This window comes from Neopelma chrysocephalum, unplaced genomic scaffold (assembly GCF_003984885.1).
Source record: "Neopelma chrysocephalum unplaced genomic scaffold, ASM398488v2 Primary Assembly neopelma1_188, whole genome shotgun sequence".
Taxonomy (NCBI): Eukaryota; Metazoa; Chordata; class Aves; order Passeriformes; family Pipridae; genus Neopelma; species Neopelma chrysocephalum.
Window position 1 is genome coordinate 1,199,953 of NW_020897850.1, and position 26,243 is coordinate 1,226,195.

The following is a 26,243-nucleotide window of genomic DNA, read 5'->3' on the forward strand; positions in this document are numbered from 1 at the left end:
TTTCAATGATTCCTCTTAGAGACAGCACCTGAAGTTTCCCACCTGGGCTGGCAGCGAGAATGGCACAATCCAAGAGCTACCAAGCACAAAGGATTCATCATCAGGCATTAACTCTTTTTTTGCCAAATATAAACAAAATAAGACACTTTTTCCATATAAAGTAACAGATATATCTTGATATATCTTGATATTTAGTTTCTATGGAATATATGGTTCTATTACTCAGAATATGTGAAGACTAGAAAGGATCTATATAATCATAGAATCATAGAATGGTCTGGGTTGGAAGGGATCTTAATGATCATCTTATTCCAACACCTTGCCATGGGCAGGGACACCTTCCACTAGCCCAGGTTGCTCAGACCCCCATCCAACCTGGCCTTGGACACTTCCAGGGATGGGGCAGCCACAGCTTCTCTGGACAACCTGTGCCAGTGCATTATCACCCTCACAGGAAAGAATTTTTTCCTAATATCCAATCTAAACCTGCTCTCTGTCAGTTTGAAGTCATTCCCCCTTTTCCTGTCACTCCAGGCATTTGTAAATAGCCTCGTAGGCTCCCTGTAGGCACTGGAGGTCACAGTTAAGTAACCCTGAAGCCTTCTCTTCTCCAGGCTGAACCATCCCAATTCTCTCAGCCTTAATACAGGAAAGCACTCCTGAAAAAGACTAAAAATGCCAAAGCTTTGATCCTGTAGTCAGACCAGTGCATCACTGCGTTGGCTTTTGTTTGTGGGTCATCTTTATCTCATTTTTCTGAGATATGTGCATATGCTTTCCCTTTATTTACAGCAATTGTAAGGTCAAAATTTTATGTAAGCTAAGTATTTTGATAATGCCAGAATATGTCACTGTAACTCTGTTACGGTATAAAAGTTACAAAATACTAATGCAAGGGATCATGAAATAATGAAACGTAAATACTTTGGAAAAAAAAAATCCAAGCAAATCTTTTTGACATTATTCAAATAATGGGCTTGCTTGCCTTCTCCTTTAAAATTTTCCTTGAAATCGAAACATTCTTGCAAAATGTCAAAAGTCCAACAAAACAGCATTTTTTAAGAGAACTGTTTTGTCAAAAACAGCTATTAGTGGTCAGGTTTTGGTTTGGAGCAATATATCACATTTTTAATGAATCTGACCTTCTCCAAGGTTTGGGACAGTTGGCTCCAAGATTCTGGTTTCAGTCCCGTCCCAGCAACATGGTAAATAGAGGTAAAATATTACAGTTTCTGTTCCTGGGACTTTGTGCAAACTATTTTTTAAACCCTTGTTTCCAGGGGGCTGCCAGGCCCTGAGATTGTCTTGGAGCTTGTCTTCAGACTAATTCTGGTAAAACCTCTGTACAAAGGCTGGAATCTGTGTGTTCAAACAAAGAGCAACAGAAGTCTTAGCCAGATCAGATTTATACAATATAAATCTACTGGCAACATACAAGCTTGAGCCAAGGTTTATGACAAAAGGCACAATGTTTAGCAAACACTAATGAACGAATGCTGATTTATGGCAGAACTTGAAACTAGGCAAAGGGGATGGAGTTTCAATATTGTGATGCATTTTATACAGCTGGATACTTAGTGAAAGTCTTCCATGTGGATTACCATTCATCTTACCTAGTTATTATGTACTAAAACTCAGCTCTGCCTGTCTGCACCAGGATTAAAGAATATCTGCTGTTTTAAAAGCACCCAGTTTAGTCTCCTCTAGGCACAGATACACGAGAAATTCCCGACTGTGGATGCACAATGCATTTGTGCAGAGCAAACATCCCTGACAGGGGGTACAGCAGCAGGCAGAGCACTCCAGCAGCCTGACCCCCCTTCAGTTTTTGGCAGGGAACATTTATTTCACCGGAGAGAGTTTCAAGGAAATTCCTTACTGGGTCTTAGGAATAAAAAATGGAACAGATTGAAGGCCACTGTAACAATTTACACACACCTCATTTCTGCTGCCTGGTGCCTGAACCTCCTCATGATCCTCACAGAATGCCCACGAGCACACAGATTATTGGAACAGCCTTTCTGCTGCCCAGAGAGAGCTCAGCAGCACACACTTTAGTATTAATACTAATCACTCAGATTTGACTAAAGCAGGGATATTTTAGTAAATAACCTGTATTCAAAAAAAGAATAACACTCCAAGTATTTTTGCTGTAGTGTTGCAGCGCACCTTTGTTGCAAGGAACAAGTTAAATAGTAAATTAAAAGCAGAAAAAAGTTAAACAGAAAATATTAGGAAATAAAGGACTATTAGAAATAGGAGTGCCTTTCTTTTTTCTTTTTGGAATAGCATTGCTAATGGCATTGCGTAAGAAGTGCTTTGTTTGGCCGTGAATCTGAAAAAAGAAATTACCTTTATTCAGCAAGTCATCCTTCACAAATGATAGACATTTCAGTTGAAGTAAAATTATGCTCCAGTCAGTTCCTCTCAGAAATGCCAAGATCCTTTAGAACACTGGTATTTTTTAATGCTGAAATACTGCAGGATATTTCCTATGTTCCATAGATGCTTACTTTGTATCCCATGACAAGGAAAATACTAAACAATGGCAGCAGTGGCAAATCCTTTCCAAAAGAATAATTCCTCTCTTGAGTAATTCCACTATTACTCAATTCAGAGTTCCCTGGCAGTGCAATACAATTCCCTGGCGTCTCAGGAGGGAAGAATGGGGCACTTTATATTTTATATTAGATAGCATGTATGTTTTAAATAACCCCGATTCTGTTCCATTTCACACTTTGGACTAATAAGGCTGAAAGGAATTCAATTTTACCACTGTTTTTTTCACTCTGTGTCGTTCTATCCTTAGAGCATTTAGGTTGGTGTTACTCTCTGGTTCTCAAGTATTATCCAGTGTATCTGCATTAAATCAAGAGGTTTGCCTAAAACAAGCACAAAACCACTGATGCTGTACAAGCACTGTACTGATGCTTAAGGGTTTGGTTCTCTTCTGCTGCACATTTTTCGTGTGATCTTGGGTTAAACCCCCAGAGAAATTCAGGATATGTTTCATGTGCATGTAAACCAGGTTTCCTGACAAGAAAAGCATTTGTCATTCTGACTCCCTATCACTGGTACTTTGGTTATCCCTCCAGCCTCCCTTTGCTCTGTCTTCTGACCTTGCCAGCCTGGAGACCCAGCTTATTACACAAAGTCATTGAGTGTCACAGAGGAAAAACAAGTGGCCATGGTTTTCTAAGTAAATCTAAGCACTGTAAGATACTTGGAGTGAATCCAAAGTGTAAGCAGGCTTCAGCCCTAGCACACAGAGCAGGCTCACCCCAGCCCCACAGGCATTCCTTGCCAGCCAGGAAGCATGAGCTGAGTTCCACACAAAACAGAATTAGTGCCACTTCTGTCTACTTATCTCTGGCTTTACTGTTCCTGCCTCTGAAGCAGCAGCTCCTCCTGGCTCTCTGTGTTCCCTCTCTTTGGTATGTTGGAAAAGTCAGAGGGCTACAGAAAGGTATGCCCAGGCAGAGAAAGGCTTAGATTTTCTGTATCACGGTTGAATGGTCTAATACAATGTAGCTGCTGTGTAAAAGAGCTTCTTCCATTTCCAAGTCTTCCTAAAAGAAAAGAGTGATCTCTTTTCAGCCTTGGAAATAATTCGGCATTAATTACAAGAAAATGGTTCAGATACCAGGCACAGGAAAAAAATTGTCCAGACTGTGAATCCCCAGCAGAAACAGCCATCTCAACTCTAGAGCAAGAGAGCCCTGACTGAGACTCTCTGGTGTCTTCCTGGTCTGTTTGTTGGCATTTAAGAACCCTTTTCCTTGATATAAATTTTTCTCTCAGGTACTGTAAAGAAACTGGAACTACCTAAAACAGCTTGAAGATTTTGCCCCAGGAGCTTTGGCTCTAAAAGACAGGTATTGAAAAGCTGAGCAAAGTTTTACTCTTGTCTTCCTCTCTGTGTAAATATCTTGTTCTTCAGGGTATGTTTTATCACAAACTCATTTAACATCTACCATGATTGTCTTCCTGTTGTTTCATGCTTCAGCGTGTTCTTGAAGAATGATAGATGGTCTTTCATATTTGTTTCAAAAATCATTCAAATCTTTTATGGCTCTGAACTACAGATTTTGACTTTGTAGCTCTAGCACTAGGGTTCCAACTCTGAAAAATACACTTCTTACTCACTTAAGATCAACCAAGGCGACTGCTGGTGAACCAGCAAGACCTGTTCTTTGATTCCAGTATACCAGCATGTATTATTGATCTTAGCATAAACCATAGCAGTGGACTGGAAGACAAATGAAATTATCTCTACAAAAGTGGAACAAAAGAGTAGTCCTTGCCCCGGTGCATTTGAAGTGTGAGTACCCTATAAGCACAACATACAGACTGACTGATTAGTGTAGTGAAAAACAAGGGAACTGCCCTGTCAGCACGCTCTGGCTTAACACAATTGCCCTGCCCTAAGCTTGGGTAAAGCACAGATAGCTCTCAATAAGCCCAGTAAAAACAACTGGATAAGGAAACACATGCAGGCTTTCTTCAAAAGTGGCCGTTCAACAGAGAGCACTGCTGACCCCTTGGGCAAGTGAGAGCTCCTGGTGAAAGCTCTAGGAGTCTGTGCCCTCAAAAGTTTGCTGGCAGGAAGAAAACACCTATTAGTACATGACAGAAGTGATCTGGTCTATTAACAAATCTCATGGACTGCGAGGGAGAAGGACTCAACACTCAGGCAGAGTGGCAGGTGCAGGCACACAGGCAACAGGAAGACACACAAGGCAACAGAAAAAATATTCCATCTACCCAGGCTGCAGGGTCAACACTTTGAGGTCAAACTTACCATAAGTGACTACATGGAAAAAACCACTCACCAATTAGGAGCTAACTTATGAATACAGGAAACATAAGAGACTCCAAAACAGATGTCTAAAGATGGCAATCATACCACTGTGTTGGCAATCATACTGTATTCCAACAGGGGAGCTTACTGTCCATGCCAAACATGAGAACTCTGTTTATCTCTGCAGTATGAATGATTACAATTGCTTTAAATGTCTGCCCATGGGAATTAAAGTACAAGAAGGAATTATGGGTTGGACTGCTATAGAAGCGGTGAGACCCTTGTGTGTGATGATCTTTTCTGATGATCTGAACCTGAAGCAGAGAAAAAAACAGCCCAGTGATCATAACTGAGCTTCAGGTAGATGTAAGAAACTCAGAAAGCAAAACAATGCAGTGCTTCATCAAGAACAGAAGACAGGAAAGTGGAATTTGAAAATTAATTAAATATTGAGGGACAATGAAACAGGAACACAAACTAAGCAGAGAGTGAAACTCATTAGTAGGAAAGAGAAAGTGAGAGGTGATAGTGACCTAATGAGGGACTGTGGTTGCTCTTTGGGACTGGCTGATATCCTACAGGAAAGGATGTCAGAACATGAAATGGGCCCTTCAAAAGCAAGATGATGAAAATGCTTTGAAGTGAAGTGGACAACAAAAACGCACAGGAATCTACCTCACCTCAAAAAATGCTTGTATAAAAATCATCAGAAAAGAACACCTGTAACTCTGAGCTTGACATTCATGTCATCTGTATGAGCTAGGGTGAAGAAGCTGAAGATCAACAAAACAGTGAGAGGAACATTTCACAGAGGAAATGCTAAAAAGCAAAGAACCCCGCCTCCCTTAAAAAAGAGGGACCCCCCCCCCCCCCCAAACAGCCTAATACCACTCTGAAAAGTTTTAACAGAGGGAGGAAATATGCCTTCCAAGCAGTGAAAGTAGGGAGTTGTCTGAAATCTAAGCAATCTGCAATAACTGGAGATGAGTCACACTACTGCTAAAGGAAAGATTTCTATGGTCTGCAACACATGAGGTGGAAGAAATATCTTTATAAATATATTTTGAACATCTTTGTATTAAGCATCATCAGATAGGAGTACATGGGATGGCAGACTTCCTCAGCTGTTTCAGCAGGTGGTGTTTTCATTTTTGTTTGGGTTTGTTTGTTTGTTTTTGGTGGTTTTGTTTGTTTGTTTTGTTGTTGGTGGTTTTTGTGTTTGTTTTTTTTTAAAAGAACTGTCATTATGTTTGAATAATGCGTCAAACAGCAAATCTGCTGCTTTATCCCTGCCCAAGATGCCCGGTTCTTAATTTACTCTTTCCTTGTTCATGTCCAACAAACTCAGGGCCCTGGTACGTAGCTCACTCTCCTGAGATGTCCTGTTCCAGCAACTTGGTTTAAATAGAGAATATAGAGTAGCAGAACAGGTTATACAGTGTCTTCACAGGCCAAACCAGGAGCTGAGACATGGACAGACTTATGCAGGAGGAATCAAAGCAGAATTATGTATCTCACTTGCCATTCCTAAATCCCACTGCTGCACCAGATGTGCAAGGTGAGCCCATCGGTTGTTTTTTGTTAGGGAATGGATGCCAGACTGTCGGGCTGTCCCGCTCCCTCCTCCTCTCTGGCTGTGTGTACACATACGGTGCTTTTTTCCCTGCGTGTGTGGTTCGAGAACGTTCCCCTTTTCCAGGGATGCAGCGGTACATTTATGGCAAGGGGTCAGAGCTGCGGCTGGAGCTGCGATCCCGGCCCAAATCAGGAGCGCCGGAGAGAAAGGAGCATCGGGGGCGATCGCCGAGCCTCTGGCCTGTCCCCCTGGAGCCGAGCACTTGCCCTTTCCCACCGTGTCCCTGACACCCACCCGGGATGGGCAGTGCCCTCTTCCCAGCGCCGGGCCCGGGGGATGCCCTGCTGGCCCCCCCCGGCTGGTAGCCGGGCAGAGCCGGAGCGCTCAACATTGCCTTTTTAGGGCTTTTCTTTCTTTCTTCTCTATGTGTGTGTGCGTGTTGGGTTTTCTTCCCTTCCCCTTCCCTCTCCTCGCAGGGCCCGCCCGCCTCCCCGGCATCCCGGCGCCGCTCCGCTCCTCCCATCCCGTCCCGTCCCGGCGGAGGAGGAGCCGGGGCGCTGCCGGCACCGTCCGGGCTGAAGCGCAGCCAGGCCCGGGGTGAGCGATGTCCCGGCGGCGGGAGGAGGAGGAGGAGGAAGAGGAGGGGGAAGGGGAAGCAGGGGATGGGGCCGGTGCGGGGGAGGAGGTGGTGCAGATCCGGCTGGGGGACAAGCGCTACCCGGTGTGCAAGAGGAAGCTGATCGAGCAGAGCGACTATTTCCGAGCGCTCTACCGCTCGGGGATGCGGGAGGCAGGGCAGGGGCAGGAGGAGCAGCTGCTGCGCGGGGGGCTGAGCGCCCTGGGGCTGGAGCTGGTGCTGGACTTCATCAACACGTCCTGCCTGGCCAGGCTGGAGCAGGAGGAGGGCGGCGACGAGGAGCCCCCTTTGCTGGAGGAGCTGGTGGAGGCCGCTTCCTACCTGCAGGTCACGCCCTTGCTCCGCCTGCTCCTGTCCCAGGTGAGGTTGGGCAACTGCTTCGAGCTGCACCGCCTGGCGCAGGTCTACGGCCTCCAGGACCTGCACGACGCCTGCCTGGACTTCATGGCCGCCCACTACCATCAGGTGCTGCGGAGGCCCGATGCCCGGCCCCATCTGCTGCTGCCCCACGCTCTCCAGCAGCAGCTGAAGGAGAGGCGGATGAGGGGCACCGCCACCCTCGTGGTCATCGGGGACTTCACGAGCGCCTCCCCCCCGGGCTGTCACCCCCAGGTGGAACCCCCTTGGTCTATGCTGAGGTACGACGAGGAGGCGCAGAGGTGGCTGCCCCTGGCCAACAACCTGCCCCCCGACCTGGTGAGCGTCCGGGGCTACGGCTCGGCGATGCTGGACAATTACCTGTTCATCGTCGGGGGCTACAGGATCACCAGCCAGGAGATTTCGGCTGCCCATTGTTACAACCCTTGCCTGAACGAATGGACTCAGCTGGCTTCGATGAACCAGAAGAGGTAACCCTTGCTCCCTGAAATAACACGTGTGTCCATGTGTGTTGTTGAAGTAGATCCCGCTGGGTCCCGTGGCACTGGCTGGACTCAGTGATACAGGGCGTGATTCAGCCCCGTGATGCCTGCTGAGCTGGTGCTAAGAAAAAATTCAGGAGCCGTTAATTAGGGTGAGATAAGGAAAGGGTTTAATTGTGCCAAGGCAAATGTTACACGACGCGCCCTGGCTGTGCCTGAGATGTTACATTTTATGGCAATATCTGTCCAATCCCAATTGTGTCCACCCTGTACCCTTTGCTCTGGTCCACCCCCTGGTCCACCCCTTAGGAATTGGGTCTGGGGGCTTTGAGACCCTGTCTTCATCAACCTTCATCTTCTTCGGGGTACAGAGAGCACAGAGTCACCTAGTTCTTGACTCTGTTCTGTGGTTTAGGCCAAGATACAAGCGTTCCCCAAACAGAACAGGCCTTGCCTTGACAAGAGACTAAACATTTCTGCTGGATACGGGGGTGGGACTGATACAGGGAGCATGGAATGGGGTAAGAGGGTTAAGGAATGTATAAACTAAAGGGTGCTATAGGGTAGAGGGATAAGGGGCTGCTGCTTTTAAAATCTACTTCTACTACTTATAAACTTATAGGGCTTACAAAAATTAGAAAAATAAAAAACCATTAGGGGCTTAAGGCATCACCTGCCTCTGTGTTATGAACCTCCCACATCCCTCACATCCCGTGCTGGGAAGGACCGCGGTGCTTGGCCACCGCTTGGCAGTGAGCCACTGGACAGGCTTTCCCAGCAACACTCATCCCACAGCAGCACTCATCCCACCTCTCTCCTGTTCAGGGACGTCCCTCAGGGAGCTGCCGTGGCAGGGGAATGATTAGGGAGACGGGTAAATGCTGTGGGAGACCACGATGCTGGGCGTCAGCAGAGGAAGACTGTGCTGTGACCTTCCACCATGAGTGGTCGCTCACCTTGGTGTGAAGTGGTGTTGGGCTCCCCACTTCTTTAAATTGCAGTATACAAGGATCCAGTGTCTCCAAACAGCTGGGTGGCAGTAAAAATTCTCTTAGAAATCTCTTAGAAATAACAAAGGTTTAAAAAAAACCAACAACCCAAAGATAAAGTTCCAGTCCTACTTCCTTTGTGGTATATTTTAATTCCAGTTAAGTAAGTGACAAGATTTCCTGCTCTTAGTGGGGATATACTCTCTACCAGAGCTGGAGATGGCTGAAAAAATTTAGTTGGAGCGGTTATTCATTGGTTTGTACTTCCATAAAACTCAGAATGTTTTGTAGGCCTGCATTTCAGTTGAATATTCACCAGAGAAACGTCAGGAAGATTGTGAGAAATTTCTCACTTAGTGGGAATATTTGGAGCTGGGAATCATTTATCATTTTGACTGTTTTTCTTTTTTCCTTTATCTTTTTTCATTGGTTATTTGACATTTATGTTTAAGTTAGTATTCAGGAACAGTTGTATAATTTGTATTGAAAGAGAAGTAGGGAGCTTGCCTTGAGAAGGATCCAAGAAGAGAGGCCTTCTCCCTGGCCAGGGCTGTAGCTGCTCTACCTTAATCATGCTTTGGAGTTATAAATACAAAGTCTTTTACTTCACTGAAACAAAGTGGTTTTGTTGTCCAGTGTGAACTTCCTTCTTGTTCCCATTTTAGAAAAAATATTGTAAATTTTGTCTTATCTCTCGGAAAAAGAACAAGTAAGGAGGCCAAAATTCACTGCAGAATGGAAATTCTTCATCCAGTAAACTGAAAGAGCAAGAAGAGACCCAAAACCATTGGCATAAATGCTTTGTATCTGGGTAGTAAAACTGCAGGCTCTATTCAGCTTTTGTCACCTCAAGCCCCTCAAAACAAGGGTTTGACCTAAAATTAGGTCTTTCCCATTTCACCTTTTTTTTTCCCCATTTCCTGTATTGCGAGAACTTCACTGAAATAATCACCTCCGTAATCAGTCACTGATCAAGTTATGAGGTTTTGGATTGTGTCATGTGTGTAACAGGAAAGACGTGCGATGATTCTGCAGCACAGTTCTTGAAAAATACTTTTTCAAGGCCCTTTTTTCACCTTACAACCTGGGCATTCAAACTCTAGATCAGCCCTTTTTTTCCTCCACGCTTTCCCTTTTTTATTTCTGGGATGTATAATCATTATACTTGAAATAAACATGTGGATATTTTCTCCTAATATTACTATCTTCACCAACTTAATCTTCCAACCCATGACAGGTGACAGCAAGGTGTTCCTTAGCACAGATTTTCACATTGGCAATTTACTTCAGAAAAGCAGCATGCAAATGGATGTTTTTGGAATAATCCTAGCCTTACATTTCATGGTAAAAAGAACTGAGAATTACTCCTGCCCCTAGACTGTAAAGTATGAGTGAGTATCTTGCTCCCTGAATAATTGGGGGAACTTTTTTTCATGGAAACTCAGCTGACCCCTTGACAAAACATGTTTTTGACTTCACCACCTTCATGAAGTCTCACCTCTGGAGTTATTAATTATTATTTTTTCTATCTGACATAATATTTTAGCTCCCTGAGGACCGGCTTGACATCTTGTGGCCAGAAGGCAGAAAGGGACAGCCTGTGCCCAAGGAGCCAAGAGCAGGAAGAGTTTTAATATGAGGGGTTTTGCATGAACCATCAAAAGTGCTGCTGCCTGTCTGCCACACACATGTGGGGTAATTAGTTCTGCAGTTTGCCTGGCATTGTATTTTTGGTTTGTTGTGCTGTAGTAAAATAAGCAGGGCAGTTGCCCAGCCTGCTGCTTAGGAATTGCAGCCCTGTGACTGTCTGGCAAATGAATTTATGTCAGCCCATACAATTACATCCCACGGATGGATTTTTTACATACCTTGAGGGAGGGTTCCAGTTTCCACTGAAGTTGGTTTGACTTCAGACAACCGAGTATCTGGATTTGTCCAAATGAGTGGCTGCATACGTTGGCCTCAAGGGAAGGCTGAGGAGTTATGGAAATAGTTGTGCTAGTTTGATGTTCCTATAGGACTTCTCTGCCCCAAAAAACCTTTAAAAAAATTACATGATATTTTTATCTTTAACTATTTCCATTGTTGTGATATGGAATTCCAGGGTGCTGAGATTCTCTACACATGCTTAGATGAAATAGTCCCAACTTACTTCCAAGTAGAAGACAAAAGCCATCAGATTTATCCTGAATGCTCAGCAGCCATTCTGGTTTAGGTTATTGCTGTTAGCTTTTTTGCTAGGTGTAGAGGTCTTATTATTGTAGTTTCAAACTTGTTCACAGTAGGTAACTCCTGTATATTATTCTTCTGATGCCCACAGAACCTTTAGGAAGTGTTATTCCCTATTTAACACAAGGGAGCTAAAATAATTTGCTCAGGCTCATATAGGAAGCCTGTGACTGAGCATGGAATTTCTCATCATCTGAGGGCTAAATCTAGTGCCACAAATTGTCCATAGCAGATCACAGTTTCTAGGTCTTTTCATTCTAGAGATATTTCTGTACTTGGAATAGTGTCCTCAGAAAAATGACCTGAACTTTTTAATAGAAGAAACTTATTGTAAGTGTTACCCAAGATCACTTGTGGTTTTTGGAGTCAAGGAGGAAACAAAGTACATAGGGGACTGTTGGAAGTAATGTCCTTGAATACCCTTCTATACTTTTTTCTTTTTAGTTGACACTATCAGTTGAAATTTACTATTTAAAAAATAATATACTTGATAGGAGTTCTACTGCATGTGCCAGTTGCAGCTGTGTATTCCACTTTTGTTTTCCTTCAGCACATTCCTACTCATGGCAGGTGAATCTTCCAGGCTTGGAATACCCATGTAAGCCCCTGGCTGGAATTATACACATGCATGTGGAACACGATTTTTGTGAGCAATCTGTGCCTGAACTGCTGCCACTCTGAGAACTCTTAGAGGCATATAGGAGAGGGGAATGCTAGCTGTTTATGAGACCTTCTCTTTCCTCATTTTTTACTTCTTTTTCCCTCAAAATTCTTCAATGTTGAAGGAAAATAGACCTTTCAAAAATTATTAAGTTAGAAACATTCATGCCTTATTTATCACAAATTTATCACACGCTTCCAAAGCTAAATATTGTTTTCAATGTGCTCTGCAGACTCGTATAAGAAATTAAAAAATAAAAAAGGAAAAAGAAAAAGTGATCATTGAAAAAATATAAAATGCTTTTGGAATTGCCTTCGTAACTGTACTTTCATGATTCTTTGTTGTAAGTGCTTTAGAAAAAAGAAGTCATACGATTTGTGAGAAATTTTAAGGTTAAAGTTGATCACTTGGCAGGAGGAAACAATATGTTAGTTAATTCAAGCCTCATGTTCTGCAGCAGGACCAAGGTTACCTTGCAAATACACATCTAACTTGTTCTTAAAACCCTCCAGCAATGTAGATCCCAACCTCCTTCCTCCCATATTTAGCCACCTCTCTGAACAGAAGGTCCTGCCTAGTATCTGTGCTAACTCCTTTTTGTTGTTTACTAAATTTACTAAATGTTTACTAATATCTGTCAGCGAACAGAAAACATGTGTCTGTCCTCTTTATAGGCGCTGTCACAGGGGTCTCCTGCAGATACATCTATGGCTCTTAACACAGTCCAGAATGATGTGGGGGTTTTGGCAAGTTGTTGAGAGGTGCCTTGTATCCAGAAAGCCTCTTTCACCCCTGGATCCCTTGTGTTCGTGCATCATATTCTTCTTCCTTTGTGCATGTGGTGCTTTGCATATTGAATGAAAAACACATTTGGAACTTGGATAAAGCCCCACGGCTCGTGCTTGCTTGTACTCCTGGGGTTTCATTCGTCAGAAGATACCTCATACCTTGTCTTGCCCGAACAAGAAGGGACCCACTAGGCCCTGGTGTTTTGAAAATACCTTTTTCATCCCTTGGGTTTGGATAAACCACTGGTGCCAGTGGAGTTACACTGCGGTTGAATCTGATGGACCATTCAGCTCTGTTGTTTCCAAGCTGTAGTCCACGGAACAGTTGTTAGTTGTGGAGAGCTGGCTGCTTGCTCAGTGTTTGCTTTCCTTCTTTCCAGCTGCTCCAGCACATTAGAGAGTGTAAAAATGCACTAAATATTTCCTAATGTTCACTCTCCGTAAAAACACCTGCTGTTAGTGGCATGGAAAAGTGAATGATGGAAGTTTTAATAACATATTGAGCCATTGTCTAAACTTTCATATAAAATGTGCTGGTGGATACTTGCAGCAACTTTTGAGTAAAATGAACCTTATCTTTAATGAGTTCCATGAATCTGAGATACTTCCACCGAGTATCATCTGTTTTAAGAAGTGTTGGAAGTGGTTAAATGACTGACACAAAAGTGTGTGGCCTCCTTTTAGAATATTCAAAGTTGAAATCTGTGCTGTACGTGTTTCACCAGATAGTTTTCCCTGTGCTGCAAGAAACAATTCAGTGATGCAAAGGCAATCAACCAAAACCGGATAAATTGCCTCCATTCAGACAAAATAGCAAGAGACTACAATCAGAGGGTAACTAGAGAAGCACATGTGAATTAGGAAACCTGAATTCTTTTAATGTTTGGACACTACACACTTGTTTAGTTAATTCTTGTCCTCAGTGGCAGAAACAGCATGTTTTAAAAGTGGCTAAAAACCCTAGAATGGGGAAGTGCTACCTGTGTGTGCATGGACTCATTTTACAAAGCAACATTCTGCACCATCTCCTTCATAGGCACAGAATTACAGAATTTCTTGCATACTTTAGATTTCAAAGAATTACTTGGGAAATGCATTTACATTTTCTGGTTTTGTCCCTTTGTTAAATTGGGGATAGTTTTTTTCTATTCTAACTTTTTGAACAGATACACTGCTTTGAAAATCATAATGCTTTTCAAGTAATTATCCTCATTTCATACCTGCTTCTGATTACCGTGGTATTCTGGATTCTCTAAAATGGAAAACATAACTGCTATAGAGAGAAGGTGAGCAGAATAACTTCATTTAAACATCAGGAAACAAAAAAAAGAATAAAAACCAATTAGTTCCTTCTAAGGAGCATTTTAGTTTCCAAAGCTATATCAGGATGACAAGAACAAAATCACTCCATCTGGAAACAAATTCTTTTTCCAAATATATTTAATAAAAAGAAATTGCAGGGCAGTCTGCTGCTGGGCAGGGTTCATTTTGTCCAGACAAAACCCTGCAAAACTACTTAGCGGCAAGTTTTTGAGTCTTGGATTCACGCAGAGTGAAACTCCCTTTGCTGCTCAGCAGGCCAGTGCGAGTCTGAAACATCATCTCAGTTTTGCAGACATAGCACAGCTCCCTGTTTGGCTTTATGCTGAGCTGGTGCACTCCAGCGACTTTCACACATCCAGTTAATTGGGATACTCGTGGTAAAATCTCAATTGGCTCAGCAGCAGAGAAGTAACAACCTTTCTAGGCAATGAGACTGGCTCTGAGGAGAGGAGGAGCTCATCTTTTATTAGCCCAGCTTCCATAGCTGGAAGGAGTTGCTGCCCATACAATGCTTCTGTCTTCGAGTCCTCAAATTTCTTCCTGCAGACTTGCACCTTTATTATCCATGGACCATTTGTTTCTGTCTGTGTCACCTTCAGAGCGTAAGATAGAAGGTTTCTTGTGCTTCAGTAATTAGAAAGTTGCCCTTTGCCATGTGTGAAATTTGAGAGCATAATGGAACAGAATGAGAAATAAATAGTTGCTCATGGAGTGCAATGTATTTTGTGCAGCTACAGCTAGAACATAATTTACAGATAGATCTTGCTTCAGTGGGATGGAGGATGTATTTAGTAGTTTAATGCTGAGTAAGGTACAGGAGATTCACTCTTTCTTCCCTTTGCAGAACGTGATTCAATGTGTTCCACTTTAAATTGCTTTTTATTAGGGTTAATAAAGAGATTCTGTAGTGCAGCCTAAGACAAGTATGCATTGTTAGGCATTCATGAAGTCTTGTTTGAAATTTCTGCAGTTTTGACTAATATCCTTCACTGTGTGTACATGTGTCTCCCACAACAGGTAATGCATTTTTCTCTACTAGAGGTACTTTACTCAAAGCCTAATAAAGACGAGACATCCACTGAGCACATTAGTTAACTAAACATTTAGAGCTCAAACTGGCACTGACTGAAATACAAAATAAAATATTCATCAGTCTCAGCGTCAACATCAATAACATCCAGAATGTCACTGGTTACAGCTCTAATTACAATGTCATTACAGAATTTTGGCCTTGCACAGAAGAGTTCAGACGCTGCAAGTGATGGTACAAGCTGTGAGTGATGATGAGTGTGTCGAAGTCTGCGTAGGAAGCGCTTTTCCCTATATTTCTGTACATCAGTGTAATAACCTATTTCAATGCTGCAACCATTTCTTTCAGATCCAATTTTAAGCTTTTGGCTGTGAATGGAAAGCTCTACGCCATCGGTGGTCAGTCCCTTTCCAACGTGGAGTGCTACAACCCGGAAAACGACTGGTGGAATTTCGTGGCGTCCATGCCAAACCCTCTCGTGGAATTCTCAGCTTGCGAATGCAAGGGCAAGATCTACGTTATTGGAGGATACACCACACGAGGTAGAAAGTTTGCTTTTACTTCTTTTTGGTTTTTTTTTGTTTGGTTTTTTTTTTAACCTGATTGTTTCTGAGGCCCGGATAATTTTCTTCTGTGTCTCAGAAAGCTTTTGAACCGATGTAGAAAGCTGCGTAACGCTCATTAAAATACGTGGAAATAAATCACTGGAGAAAATAATTGACAAATGAAAACAAAAAAAAATAGCTCTGTCGTAGAGGAATCAGGTATTTATATTTTTTTTCCAACGTGGATCTGGGGCTGTTTTATTGCGAGAGAACAAAGTGATGGATACTTCAGCACCCAGCTTAGGCCCTCATTTTTTTTTAGATTTTGGTCACATAGTACAAAGAGAGGCCTCAACAGATGTACTTTGTTTACTTTTTAAATACTTGGTTTAGATTGGCAGAAGGAGAAATACATAGAAAATATCTTCCTGCGTTCGTATTTCTCATGTATTAACAGATGTCATGGTCTCTTCACTACAACATTTCAGTGTTTCACAGGCAAATTCAAGCTGTAGCTTAATAACTTAATATCATAATCAAAAGGTTAAGCAAGAACCAATATTTTTAACTTACTTCATTTCTATACCCTGTTTTCTGAGGACACCGTACAGAGGGAAGGATTTGAAATTTCATTCTCTCCTGACAATTACTTTTCCTTTATCCAGTGGAAAAGCAAGTCACTTAAAAAGAGCTCCCATTTGCTTATTCCTTAAGCACAGAGTGCCATTCTTTGGGAGGAATACATTTTCTCAAAGCTTTAGAAGTCAGTTTTTTTTACTGTCAAATTTTCAGTGTTTAGCAGGATTTCCTAAGTTTGAATTTGGCCTTTGCCCACTTCATCTGACCACAGTAGTTTTAAAGGTTTTCTTTCCAAATGGAGAATAAAATGAGGAGACAGATCAACTTTTACAGGCAGAACAAGCTGTCCCTTCTAGTGTCGGAGAAGATTTTAACTCTGAATAATTTTAAAGCTTTTAAAAGGCACACTGCTACTACTCATGGTCCTTGTGGTAATGAAAACCTTCAAACACCTCTTGTCCAGTCTGTTCTGACCCAGAATCTCTTGGCTTCGCTGAGGAAAATGAAATCTATGGACATGCTTGTGGAGGGCCACGCTGTGGTGTGTTCTGCAGTCCCAGTCCTTTGGTCATCCCCAGTAAAAGACCTGTTGGGGGGCATTGTGCTCCCTGATGTCCAGCACTGGGTCTCAGAGATGTCTGGCACAAAACACTTGCTGTGCTGAAAGGTCAGATCCCAAGGGAAAGATCCTTGGAGACAGGAGAATGAGGACAAGGGTTTGAAACAGGGTAATGGGGAAGACTTGTCTCTGGAGACCAGAGTTAGGGTTCTGTCACTTTTATCTAGAGAAAGAAGAGGGAAGGAGATTTGGGATTACACGATTATGGGAGGACCAGCTTTTCACCTACACCCCCTGCACTTTGCAAGTTCCATCTCTGATGCTTGTGCTGTTCTTTCATGGGGCTGCCTACTCCTGGTGTCATGGAGGGGAAGATCAGCACGTGGCTAATGGAGATCCCATTTCCTTCAAATTCATTAACAAGGCATGTGCAGTCAGGATTGCTACCCTGTGTTGAGCTCCTTACTCAGTACTTAACCACCTGTAAGATGATAGTCATTTACCTGTTGCTTCTCCCATACCTCAGGGGATTGCTGCTGTCCTTCAGGCCTCTGTTTTTCCCTAGGTCTTTTCCTAAAAGTCTTTTTCAATGGAAACCAGGATAGTTATCGATAACTTCCTGAATAAGGGTCTAGAATCAGTTTTTCTGTGACACCTTGGCTTAGGACAGCTAGCAGGCTTAGAAACCAGAATTGCCAGAGTTACACTGGGGATTCACCTTCCAAATTATGCAGATGTCAGAGGGTGTTAAGGCCTAACTATCTGAGAGACACTGAGGTCTATTTGCTGGTTTGCTATATTCAGCACATAAAACACATGCAGCAATTAATTTTTTTTTTATGTTACTCAGTTTTTAGTATTTTGTGGTGTTTCTGTATATACCTCAGTTTTGGTAGGTTTTGTGGACTATTTTTTTGGTTTGCATAGAGCTATCTCCTGAGACTGAACTTTCCAAAATATGGGAGGATCTGGCGTTTCCCACTGTAAATTATAATGACACTTGTTGAATGAAGCCCCTCTTTCCAGTTTGCAGCTCTCACTTGTGAACATAGATCCTAATAGAAACTCCGTGTCAGGCACTATAAAGTTCATGTTTTATATTGTGGGTTTTGGTTTGGGTTTGTTTTTTTTTTCATTATTTCAGTGGATATAAAAGACCCAGGCTGTGGACTGAGCAAGTGAGGGCCACGTTGCAATGGACTTCTCTTTCATGCACCCCCCTCTCAAATGATAGCACTTTTTACAGGGGAAGTTTACTGCTATAGATAGTCATAGAAACTTAATTGGGATTTCCCCCTCCCCTTAATGAGTCAGAGAATGATATGTTTGTAGGCAAAGGCCATCTATATGTAGAGCTTTGATCAGCAATTTCACAGAACATTGCTATGAAAATAATCAGAGTGCAGGCAAATGCTGGAGCAGCACCTCCCTAATGCCACTAATGCACTTCATTCATGGCAATCCAGTTACATTTCTGGCTATTTATACCTGTGCCTTTACATAACTTGTCAGTATGTCACTGTCTGCTCTGCCCCTTGGGAGTTCATCTGGAAATCATCGTGCAGGACAGACTTGTAACACGGAGCAGATTTTATTAAAAGACCATTCTGGGCTCTGCAAACCTGTTGCCGCTTGTCACTTGAGTTTGGATTTAAGCTCAGGTCTCCAGAGACTGAAAGTGAATTTATTAGCTAATGAGTCCTGTGCATTGTGTGATGATTTAGTGAAGCCTTGAACACACTTCACTGGACTGTAAATCAGGGTGGTGTTGTAACAATTTTGTAGAATAACCCCATAGCGAACACATGCACACGCTGAGTTGTAACTGAAGTGTGGAGGTGACTTCAGCTTCTTTCTGAGCCTCTGTCTGATGCTTGGAGCACAGAGTTCGTGGTTCCTGGATGATTTTGACAATGAGTGTTTCTCTCTTTATAAGGTACCACTTGCTGAAATGGAAGCAGTTTTATGAATTTTATTCCATAAATTTTGATTTATGGAATGAATGCAGAGTACCGAAGTTAAGCTTGGGTGATAAATCAGCACTTGACAGCCATTAATGAAGCATACTGTCTTCATGATAATTTGATTCATCTGTGGCCACTGCTGGAGAGGAGAATATTGCTCCATTTCCCTTTTCATAAAAAAATTTTACATATCAATCAGAGACAGAATAAAAAGTGCAAGTTAAAAGGTAGGGATTATTCTGCTAAAGTGTGCATCCCCAGACAATTTACAACATGGAATGTGCCAGAAGCAGCATAATTTTTCCCTTCTGCAAAGGAACAGAACGTTCAGACTTTCTTGTCAGGGACAAAGGGCTGCAGTTCCCAATGATCAGTATTTCTTCCCTGTTTTGCCATGCTTTTGCACTGTAATATGTTACCTGTGATAAAGGCTGATGCAGTTTGTAGGGAGGAATAACCTTCCTCCGTGGCTACCTTCTGATACAGTTATTTATTTGGGAATGTCTCCTCTCTGTTTCAGACAGGAACATGAACATTTTGCAGTACTGTCCCACTTCTGATTCCTGGACCAACTTTGAACTCTGCGATGTCCACGTTCGCAAGCAGCAGATGCTCTCTGTTGAAGAAACGATATATCTGGTAGGGGGTTGTATTCTTGAACTTGGACCAAACCAGAGATCCAGCCAAAGTGAGGACGTGTTGACTGTGCAGTCCTACAACATTGCTACCAGAGAATGGCTCTACCTCAATGAGAACTCGTCCAAATCGGGTCTTAACTTGACTTGCACTCTCCACAATGATGGAGTCTACATATTGAATAGGAATATCACTCTGTCTACGGGCTTGGAGCACCGTGCTTTTCTGAAGTATAATATATTCACGGACAGTTGGGAGTCACTGGGACGCTTTCCAGCCTTTGGACAAAACATCCTGATTTGTTCAATGTATTTGCCTGATGTGCGAGAAGTGTAACAACATCAGGTTTTTCTTTTCAGTTCATTAATCCTTCTTTGAAGAAATATTATTCCCCCTGAATAATTCCAATGTGGTTGCACGATGTAGGCATAAAACACCGATTCTGTTCCTCAGAAAGGTTGCAAAATTGGATATTGAGAGAAATGCTCCCGGAAACAGTTTCAAGATTTCAATTTAAAATGTTTTACTGGTTTGGATTAAAATTTCACCGGGTATTATTTGCAATTTAAGCATAAAATTATTGTGCTGGTAGCTGATACCAGAATTCCAAAGGCAAAACCGATCAGTCTAGTTTTAGTCTCCGTCTTAATAGACAGTGCAGAACATGAGCTAGAAGTATATATTTTAAAAGTGGAAATAATTCAATAAAGTAAATAATAAGTATAATCAAAATCAGTGGGAATTATTTCTTTTAAAATACCCTTTTTACACAAGCTGTGTTCTGTCAAATGCACAATGTTTGAAGTTGTTTATACTGCCACATTTTTATATCTTCTGCGGTAACAAGTGAGATTCTCAAAGGTGCTGGCAACTGGGGTCCCACAAAGAAGTAAGAACTTCCTCTGAATTATTTGTAATGAAATGCTTTGCCAGGGACTGGAAGGAATGGCCTGGAGGCTCAGAGTTGCTGGTTGGATAGTGGATGCTCCTTTAATGGAAGTTGGCAGCATTTATTGCTACCATTAAGGTAGAGGGGAAAAGGCTGTAAATTCAAGTGGTGAAGTTAGCTCTTCTTATAAAGGTTTTAGGTTTTAGTTACCTTGTTGTGTTGTAGCACTGAGTGTTAAAGACCAAATCATAGTTGGCAGCAAGCTGCATGTTGCAAAGATGTACAAGAGCATGTGCAGTGGTGGTTCAGCACCAGGCTTATCCTGCTTGGTGACAATGACCTGGGACACCCATCACTTGGTGTGGAAGGGTTGGTTTGTGTATGTGACTTCCTGACAATATCCCCCAAAGCAGGTTCACCTGAATGTTGTCTCTTATGTGTGTCACCAGGAGCTTGTTAGAGGTTACCTCAAGTTTGCCATGCAGTGTTGTTAGTCTGTGTAACTGGAGCTGCTCTATAACCGTGAGCTGGTCACTCCGGATACTCCTTTGGGAGGATTTAGGAAGCTCCCACAAAGTTCCCCTCTGGGAGCTTCACCCAGTTCCTGCCTGTTGCCTGAGAGAATTACAGCCATGACTGGCCCATTTTCTTTTTGTAGCTGAGAAGTGCAAAAGTGTCTTCTGAAGGTGCCTGCCCAGGTATGGAATGTGTGTTCCCACAGCAAGGAAAGGAAAAGGCCTGGGTCGCCATGGGAAGAGCTAACCTTGTTGGGCATGTGCTGAACACATTGCAGGGAAACTGGTTCTGCTCCAGCTGTTTGTCCACATGATCAGATGATATTTAATGGACCTGAACATGTTCCTAATGTGTGGAGATATCTTTTTTATTTCTTCAGTGGCATTCAGGTATCTGAGGAGGAGGTGGCACCGATGGTGCTACAATGGACCTTGGTTCTCTCGAGGTCCTTTTGACTCCCTACTTTTCCATGGTTTTGAATGAAATCAGTGCTGGTTGAAAGTGCTCTCAGTCTTAAAAGTGCCTTGCCAATTAATTCTGGGTGCTTCCAATCACCCATAGCAACCCAAACAGAAAATCCCAGGAAGCTTGTCCAGAACGAGGTGTTTGTGTCTGAACATTTTTAGGATGCAAGTAAACATGACACAAGGTATTTTGAATGTCTAAGATTTACCTTTTGGGTGGAACTTTTGCAGCCTCATGGAGAACATTTTGCTCCAGCCCAAACTAGTGCCCTCCATTGGATGTATGCATGGCTTTAATTAGCTAAGTCCATATCAGTGTGTTAAGTGTTATTTCCTTTGAAAACAATGCATTGAGGAGATGCTGTGTTTTGACAGCAGTATCAGACCAAACAGTTGCTCTTCTGCAATGAAGAAATACAACGACTTTCGTAAGATTCTTCTTTTGGAAGTGTTTTAGAATAAATATAAGCAGTTTGCCATTGTCTGCTGATGAATTGTCTCAATCACATTATGTTGCTTGCTTTTCCTTCGTTCCTTTTCAGTTCCAGATTCAGTACCCTGCAGTCAACTGTGACCAATATTGGTGGAGGGAATCACATCTGAGTTGCAGGTTCTCTTTCCTAGCAAATTAATCGAGAAAACCCAGATTTGCAGTGTGCTGCATCTAATCAAGTCCTTTCAAACACAGTAATTTCTTAGTGCAGTCATAATTCCAAAAACTGTGACATCATCTTTTAGGCGTGATTACTTTTGTTCAGAAGGGACCTTTCCACACTGTGTTTATCTTGTTGGTTTCAACTTCCAGGTGGTCAAGTGACCACCTTGAAAAGCTGGAAAACCTGCTCAAATGCAGAAGACAAAGATGTCTCCAGCTGTAAATACAGTCAGACCTTTTTATCAGTCCATGGTGCAATGTCCTGTACTGACATCTAGCAGTACTGCAATCACAAATCAAAACTGGTGCTGAATTTAGTGGTAGCACCAGGCTGTAATAATCTAAATACACTGCATTACCACAGGCTGAAATAAATACAACTTTTCTAAACAAATTCATTACATAAAAGTATGCAATGTGTGTGGCCCTGTACCTCAGGAAAGAAACCAAGCACTGGATGACTCTCTCATGCCCTGTTCATTTTCTTTCTATCACTTATATATTTCACACAGGGCCATGCTGGGCAGCTCCTGCCCTTTGGGGCAAGGAAAACAGTTTGAGAGACATTAATAGAGAATAATTTAAAAACCTGCTTTTTAGCCAATGGATATCTTGTTCAGTGATTCACTGTACTCTCCTTTCTCTGGTGGTGGGAGGAAAAAGGCCCTTAAATTAAGGAGTAGACCAAGAGGCCTTGCAGTATGGTCAGCTGGAAATTCCTGTGTTCTGATGTTGCTTCTAACTTATCATGTGGGCTTGGAGACATCAGTCCACCTCCTTGCATCTTCATCTCCAAATGTGAGTAGGAATGTTCATCTTGTGGGAACACAGGTTGTCTGGTGTGGTAGGTGTGTAATGTCTGAAAGGCATCTTGAGCATGTGAAGAAGTACATGTGTTCTCATTGTTGTAACTGTTTCCTTGGTTGTTCAAATTGCTCTGTGATAAGTGATAGGACAGAAGGTATCTAGTAATATCATTGTGATCTCTGCTAATTACCTTTATTTTGAACTAATGGCTATTTCCAGTCTCTTTATTTTTTTCTTTCTTTCTTTTATTTTTTATTTTTTTTTTGGTCACCCAATAGTCTGTAGTTCATCTAAGTTTCCTGGTCTTGGTGTTCTCAAGTCTGTATCCAAATTCAAAACCACTGCTTTCCTGCTATGTCTGGGTTATCCAGTGCTTATATATCCACTATTTATCTTCTCTGTCTCATGAACTGATTCCCCTTGATACTGACCAGCAAAAGCTGACTATGGTAGAAGATGATCCCAAGTTGAAAGAAAGAACAACAGCTTCCAAAGTCCTGAGGGAGGAGTAAATGGAAAACTCTGGGAACTTAGTCCCTTCTCATAAAATAGAGAAGCATTTAAGAAGGTTGCTCACATCAAGGCTAAGAGAGAGCATAAAAGTTTCTTCCTTTCCGGGAATGGTTTGTGGCTTTCAATGTGAAATAGGAGTTGTGTGGGGCTTAACTTTAATCTCCCTGGCTGGTTTCCATGGGTTTCCTTTTCTGCCCTGTCGGCTGACCTTTCTTGGGCTTAATATCTGTGTTTTCCATTCTTTGAGGATTTTGCCTTTCTACATCGGTGTCCATTTTGCTGAAATCATATGGTAGCAGTTTGTTGGTCTTTTCTGTTCATTACTCTGCTTTTCACACTCATCTGTGACTGTGAATCACCACGAGGTAAAGGCAAAGCAGTTTGTAATTCAGGTGGAACCTCTTCATTTATTCAATATTGGGCATTTGGAAGAGGAAAACACAAAGCTGCAAATGTTTTGTTTAATTTAATCCTCATTTTAGAGAGAAATGGTGCTACAGACACTCAATTTGTGGCAACTGATGTGCGTCAGTAATGTGATAGAGAACAGAAGGCACGGAGTGTAATGACAACATTTAGCACATAAAATGCTCAAAGCCTCACACAAGCTCATTCCTCATCCCCATCATCCCTGTAAGGTGAGATAGATTCTGTAAATGGTGTTAAACCAGAGACAATCCTTGGAATATCTGTAAGGAAGACCAATGAGTTCATAGGTGGTTACAGAGAACCCTCCTCAGACAGCATTTGTGGTGTTAGGTTGATTTTGCACTTACACTAATGACCAAAGGGTGGCTCCCCATCCCCACGGTAAGGCTTAGGAACCACAACTGATCTCTTAAGACACAGAAAGTCTAAATGTCTTTCCCTACAACATTGACAACTGCCGTTTTCAGAGTGTGTTTCTAGCTAATTAACTTAATCAAACTCAGTGTAACCTCTGGGGGTTTTTTCCTCAGAAGGAGAGTAGAGTTTGGAAGAGGTGTCTGGATTTTTTGAACTAATGGAGATAATGCATTCACAGATTCAAAATTGCCATCCCAATAATATATGCTGTATTCTCCTAAAATTTTTATTTTAGGAAAATAAACATAACGCTGTTATGTCCTGTGAATATCAGCATTTTCTGAAGTAAGTTTTAGTTTCTTTATGGCAATTAGAAGAGTGAAACGTGTTTTGTTTCTGAAATACAAACTGTCTCATAAATGAATAGGAATCATTGCAATTACTGTCTTATTCTGCTGACAGATTAGACAGGGTCCATTTTTAGAGTCTCCAGTTTTATGATGTTCTGCACACCTTCAACTCATATATGCTTCAATAGGAGAGAAAGATGTTCAGCACCTGAGCAAAGACATTTCCTGTTTGTTGTTACTTATACCATTCTTTAAGATTGAGCAGTGAATAAAACCTCTCTGAATCCTGCTTCCCTCACATCATTTTTCAGTTGAAATTTATGATTATTTGCTCTAATGTTCCTTTTCCACCCTCTGATATTTTCCAGATGTATTAAAGGGTTTGTCTTGCGATAAGACACCCTTTAAAAAATTCAGCTTTGACTTGTGAGATACTGTCAGTCCACAAATCCCTGCAGGTTTCTGATGCAAGTGTCCCCACCTCATCCATGCTGGAAGCTCTTTTGGAGTTATACCCAACCCTCCTTGTTCAACATTCCCATGGACAAGTGTAAGTCAAGTGATGAAGACTCGTACTGTAGGGAATTCCTGGGACTATTACAATTCAAAATTAAAATTAACTGCTATGTAGGTTCCTCCCATTAGAGATGGAGTTATTTGAGGGTACACAGAGCCATCCATGTCTTCTGTGTGCTATTTTTTCCTCAGATGTTTTCCAAGGAAATATATTTTTTTTCCCCTCCGTTCACTTCCTCTAGTTAGAAAAACCTAAAATCCTCTTTCCAAGAATCTTCCTAATTTTATGCTCTTGCATCTTCAAAATTACTTAAGTCTGTAAACTTTCTGGTTTGCTTTTATTAGTCATGTTTTGAAAAATTATTTTGTAGAGTTTTGAGTACTTTCTTGTACTTAGTATTGACAGTATAAGGGATTTACACAGTGTAAGGGTAGGGAAGTCTTATCTGTAGCTCTTCAAGGACGTGACTTCAACTGTGCAAGGTTTGAAATATAAAAAGTGCCATTACTTAGTTTCCTTTGGAACTGAGACTAATTTACAGATTTACTAATTTCATTTTAATTATTTACTAATTCCAAGATTTACACCACTCACTGAGGTTAAAACACTTGTGAGTGAACAGGGATTTGGGAGGTGATGTTACAAGGGCTCTGTTTTCATCTTTGAATATTGTTATTACAATTTACTTTTCCTACTAGGGCTATTGTACATGTCTGGTATCACACTGTATGCCTTTTTAATGGGTTGTAAGGGAAATTTTGCCCTTTTACAGGTAGGGCCTTGGTTTGCTGTGAAGACCAGAGCTGTGTCATTTGAGAACATGTATTTTGCAGCTGTAAATTACTGATTGATGATAACTGCTCTGAAGCCCTTAAAAACATGATTTTGGGTGATAGGGGTGGAGATAAAGTCAGGAAACAGATGCTTCGGGTTAGAGTGATTCTCTAACCTCCAGGCATAAGTTATTTTCAAATGCAGAAGCAGGCAGAAGAGGTTTGAAATGGCTTTAAAATAACAGCTCCTTTTCCCCTCTTCTCATCTCTTCCACTGCAACTCAAACCCTTTCAGCTGCAGTAATTTGTGGTGAGGCATCTGTGTGTCTGGAAGAGAGTGTTGGTGGTGAGGTACAGGAATGCACTGCTTGGGCAGGTGATCCCTTATCAGAACTGCTGCTTGGCAGAGCAAGGAACCTTCCTGCAGCTCTTCTGGATGAGTTTCTGACTGACATTTATGGCTCTTTAATGACAAGTTATCTGGTAACGCATGTCTAATGATAGGTGAGGCAGGGAGAGAAGCCACAGAAGCCCCATTGTGTACCTGGTAGAAAATGCACAATAGCCTTGTAGAAAAACTTTCAGGTTTTTTTTAGGGGCACGATCCAAAGCTTTTTAATGTTAATAAAGAGAACCAGCTTTGAATCAGGCACATATTTCAGGGAATTAGATAGTTCTGAAAGAATCCGAAGGGATGTCAACTGGCTGATGAAAGAAGAGGTATAGACTTGGAAGACCTTGTTACTGTATGATCTCTGATATGCCCCATCTGTGGGGTTTGAATTTCAATGTGAAG

At 42.0% G+C, this 26,243-nt stretch overlaps 1 protein-coding gene across 1 annotated transcript; it reads left to right on the top strand.

Moving 5' to 3' along the window:
* The first annotated feature begins 6,981 nt into the window (after window positions 1-6,981).
* KLHL42 (kelch like family member 42) lies at window positions 6,982-19,903 on the top strand. The gene is made up of 3 exons (XM_027702499.1): window positions 6,982-7,862; window positions 15,243-15,436; window positions 19,062-19,903. Exons 1-3 carry the CDS (start codon window positions 6,982-6,984, stop codon window positions 19,511-19,513), a joined length of 1,527 nt encoding a protein of 508 aa, XP_027558300.1. The 3' UTR covers window positions 19,514-19,903.
* The last annotated feature ends 6,340 nt before the right edge of the window (window positions 19,904-26,243 follow it).